The sequence below is a fragment of the Priapulus caudatus genome, unplaced genomic scaffold (assembly GCF_000485595.1).
Source record: "Priapulus caudatus unplaced genomic scaffold, Priapulus_caudatus-5.0.1 Scaffold1424, whole genome shotgun sequence".
NCBI classification, from domain to species: Eukaryota; Metazoa; Priapulida; class Priapulimorpha; order Priapulimorphida; family Priapulidae; genus Priapulus; species Priapulus caudatus.
In genome coordinates, this window is record NW_014578485.1 from 36,024 (window position 1) to 40,209 (window position 4,186).

The 4,186-nt window shown below is 46.9% G+C and overlaps 1 protein-coding gene across 1 annotated transcript in view; it reads right to left on the reverse strand.

Moving 5' to 3' along the window:
- Window positions 1-3,777, reverse strand: part of LOC106816585 (E3 ubiquitin-protein ligase TRIM9-like) — a gene marked incomplete at its 3' end in the record, with an annotated part of 24,889 nt that extends 21,112 nt beyond the window's left edge. The window contains exons 1-2 of the mRNA XM_014821207.1: window positions 3,766-3,777; window positions 2,113-2,208 (exon numbers count right to left, since the gene is read on the reverse strand). Of these exons, the coding sequence (XP_014676693.1) occupies window positions 2,113-2,208; window positions 3,766-3,777 (108 nt within the window). The remainder of the gene's footprint in view (window positions 1-2,112; window positions 2,209-3,765) is intronic.
- Between the last annotated feature and the right edge of the window lie 409 nt (window positions 3,778-4,186).

The following is a 4,186-nucleotide window of genomic DNA, read 5'->3' on the forward strand; positions in this document are numbered from 1 at the left end:
TCTCTCTCTCTCTCTCTCTCTCTCTCTCTCTCTCTCTCTCTCTCTCTCTCTCTCTCTCTCCTTCTTTCTGTGTCTCTATCGCTCGCGCGCGCACAACAGTGTCAACACACATGCCGATGTCGCTTTATATTATTATATTTTATTATGTATGCAGACACATGCCGCACGAACAACAACATTACACGACCGGACAAAGCACGCGGACAGCGCGGCGGCACCACGCCGGCAGTGAGTCACACACGCGGGTTAGCTGCCCCCAAGCTTGCTCTCAACGTCGCCGTCACCGCTATTAGAAGCACGCGTAAAAAAGCCCAATGCCGCACTTAATCAGCCAGAGCGACAGGCAGGCAGACGACTGCACGCGCCGAACGCACGCACGCTCGCATGCACGCACGCAAGCACGCACGTACGCACGCACACAAGCAAGCACGCACGCGCCGCACGTGCGCACGCCCGCAAGCACGCAAGCACGCACACACGCACGCACGCACGCAAGCACGCACGCACGCAAGCACGTACGCACGCACGCAAGCACGCACGCACGCACGCAAGCACGTGCGCACGCACACACGCACGCAAGCACGCAAGCACGCACACACGCAAGCACGCACGCAAGCACGTGCGCACGCACGCACGCCCGCAAGCACGCAAGCACGCACACACGCACGCACGCACGCAAGCACGCACGCACGCAAGCACGTACGCACGCACGCACGCACGCACGCACGCACGCACGCACGCACGCACGCAAGCACGCACGCGCCGAACGCACGCAAGCACGCACGCACGCAAGCATGCACGCACGCACGGGAAACAGGCCACCGGTCGTCCGCCACTATAAAGTGCCAGCAGCACGCGCGCCAGTTTTTAAATGTCAGTCGACATCGACCACGGATGGTGCCGCCATCTCGCGGATGCGGGAGGAGGCGGAGTGAGTGGTCACGAGGATGCATGGATGGAGGGACGCACTAACAGGAATTGACCACGGACGGTGGTGCCACCTCGCAGACGCGGGAAGAAACAGAGTTAGTGGTCACGGGGAGGCAATGATGGATGGACGCACTCGCAGGAAGTGACCACAGCAGACCAAGCTCCTCACTCTGTCACGCATCCATGACCACTCACCAAGGACACCTGGGCCACAAAGTTACACCTTAGCGCAACATGTCACTAGTTATATGCGAGAAGAAGGGACTCCTGTGACATTACTAATCTCAATAGAACCAGAATTCACTTGCAGAGCCGACGGCCTGTGGGATTGGTGGTGTTATATATAGCACTCAATTACATCTAATGTTTGGTCTGTTATACGAGGTTACCCTACGCTCAACTTCAGCTATATTTGACTTACTTGTACTCTGTCATACATTATATATTTGCTGTGATATATAGTATCAATATAATTTACCTACCTCTGAATTAGGTGTACTCTATCATGTATGACAGATGTTAAGTATTATATAATGTACATCATTACTCACATATACTTCTCACTCATACGCACCCTGTCAGGTATAATAGGATTGGCTCTATATGAGATAGAGCCTACGCCCAGCCTAAGCGATCTATCACTTACATTCACTCTATCATACATGATATGTTTGGTTTTATATGCGGTACACACCAGTATTCTATTATACGTGATACGCGTTTTCTTATATAAGCTATAGCATTTAACTATACTCACCCACTTGTTTTTCATCATACTTGATACGTTTGGTCTTATATGAGATATTACTTTTATAATTACTTCTCACCCACTTATTTTTTATTATAATTGATACGTTTGGTCTTATATGAGATATAACTTTTATAATTACTTCTCACCCACTTATTTTTTATTTATAATTGATACGTTTGGTCTTATATGAGATATAGCTTTTATAATTACTTCTCACCCACTTATTTTTTATTATAATTGATACGTTTGGTCTTATATGAGATATAACATTTATAATTACTTCTCACCCACTTATTTTTTATTATAATTGATACGTTTGGTCTTATATGAGATATAGCTTTTATAATTACTTCTCACACACTTATTTTTTATTATAATTGATACGTTTGGTCTTATATGAGATATAACTTTTATAACTACTTCTTACTCACCTGCACTCTATCAGGCATAGCCTTCAATCGACTCAACAGCTCTGTGCCAGACTTGAGTTTCTCGGACAGCACTTGTAACGTCTGCGACAACTCCGTCTGCAAAGCAACACAGAGAATGCTTAGTTACCGCGAATAACATAGTATAGAATAATCATATATAATATAATATAATAGAATAGAATAGAATAGAATAGAATAGAATAGAATAGAATAGAATAGAATAGAATAGAATAGTATAACATAGTATAGAATAATCATATAGAATAGAATAGAATAGAATAGAATAGTATAACATAGTATAGAATTATCATATATAATATAATATAATAGAATATAATAGAATAGAATAGTATAACATAGTATCAGGAGTGAATAATAATAGATAATAGTAAATAGATAAATAGAAAATAGATTAGATAATAGATAATAGTGAATAATCTATTATTATTCACTCATGATAGTATAGAATAATCACTGAAATATCGCGTGAAACATCGCGGAAATGACACAGAGGTGTCGCTGGAATATCCCGCGCAAAACGCTTATAGAAAAAAACAGCTTCGGGAATATCGTAGAAATGTCACCAAAATATAAATGACACGTTAATTAAAAGGTCTCAAAACTGTCATGTTAAACTGCACCAGAGAAATCTCACAGTACTGGCACACGCACGAACGCACGCACGCACGCACACACTCACGCAGGCAAGCACGCACACTCACGCACACACAGGCGCGCGCGCACACGCAGGTACGCACGCACGCACACATACAAACACACACACACACGCGCCCACACACACGCACACACACGCATGCACGCACGCACGCAGAACTGTCGCACAAATATCGTCAAAAACAAGTGTAACGCGCGCATCACAAGAATGTCACAGACATGTCATCAGAACGCGACCACAATCTGCGTTTAACGCCTCACGCTCTTTCCTGTACACTCGGTGTGTGTGTGTGTGTGTGTGTGTGCGCGCGCGCGTGCGTGCATGCGTGCTCGTGTGTGCGTGCGTTGGTGCGTGCGTGTGTGTGTGCGTGCGCGTGCTCGTATGTGCGTGCGTGCGTGCGTGTGCGTGTGTGTGTGTGTGTGTGGGGGGGGGGGTTGATGAGGCGGACACTTCACGGACGCGTAGCTACTAATATACTGTCGTTGAAAACACTCGGCGATCTATCAACGACAATCCACGTAAGTCTCACGAAGCATCCAACAAAAACACGCCGCTTTACTACTTGAGAGAGGAAAAGCCACTTATTGCTGCTTCTGCCTGTCTATCGATCTGTCGGTTTGTCGGTCTGTCTGTCCGCCCATCCGTCCTTCCGTCGGTCGGTCGGTCGGTCTGTCGGTCGGTCGGTCGGTTAGTCAGTCTACATACATATATATGTGTGTATATATATATAGCACATTTTCTTGTCCTCCTTTTTTCTCTTTCTCGCTCTATCGCAAACTAGCATACGTATTAATTTCATCAAAACTGTTGGTGGCAGTTTAATTGCGCGGAAATTGAGATTTTCTTACGGAGGAACAAATTTGAAATCGGATTTTATTTTTCAGCTAGCGACGGTGAAACTGAGAAACCATTAGTTAAGTAATTACGCTCGATCAGGGCCCGGCGGCACTTCAAAGCCGCATTACAGTAAAGATTACCGAGGCCGGCATAACGGCACGTGCACGCTGTGCTGCGAAGATTTTTTTTCTCTCCCCCTCCTTCTCCCCCCACCCCCACCAACCTCCGAGCCGCAATTTGTTAACGCCGCACCCGAGAATTTGGCACACTCATTTGCATCGAGGTTATTCCGTAATGCGGAGCGCTACCCCCTTCCCCGAGGTTCAGTCCACTCGCCGGGAGGGGGTGACGAAATTTGTCTGAAAGTACTCGAAAGTGAGCGGACTGAAACAAAACTACGCCTCCCCCGGCCCCCTCCCACCGTGTCCCCGCGGAGTGTTGAGACGCTCCCCGGGGGGGGGGGGGCTAAATGTTAATGCATGCGCGTTCAGAGAGGTGATTCGGCTGCTAGCTGCTGCTGCTGTGGTTAAATTGCACACGCTCCAGCATTAGCGCTGCAAG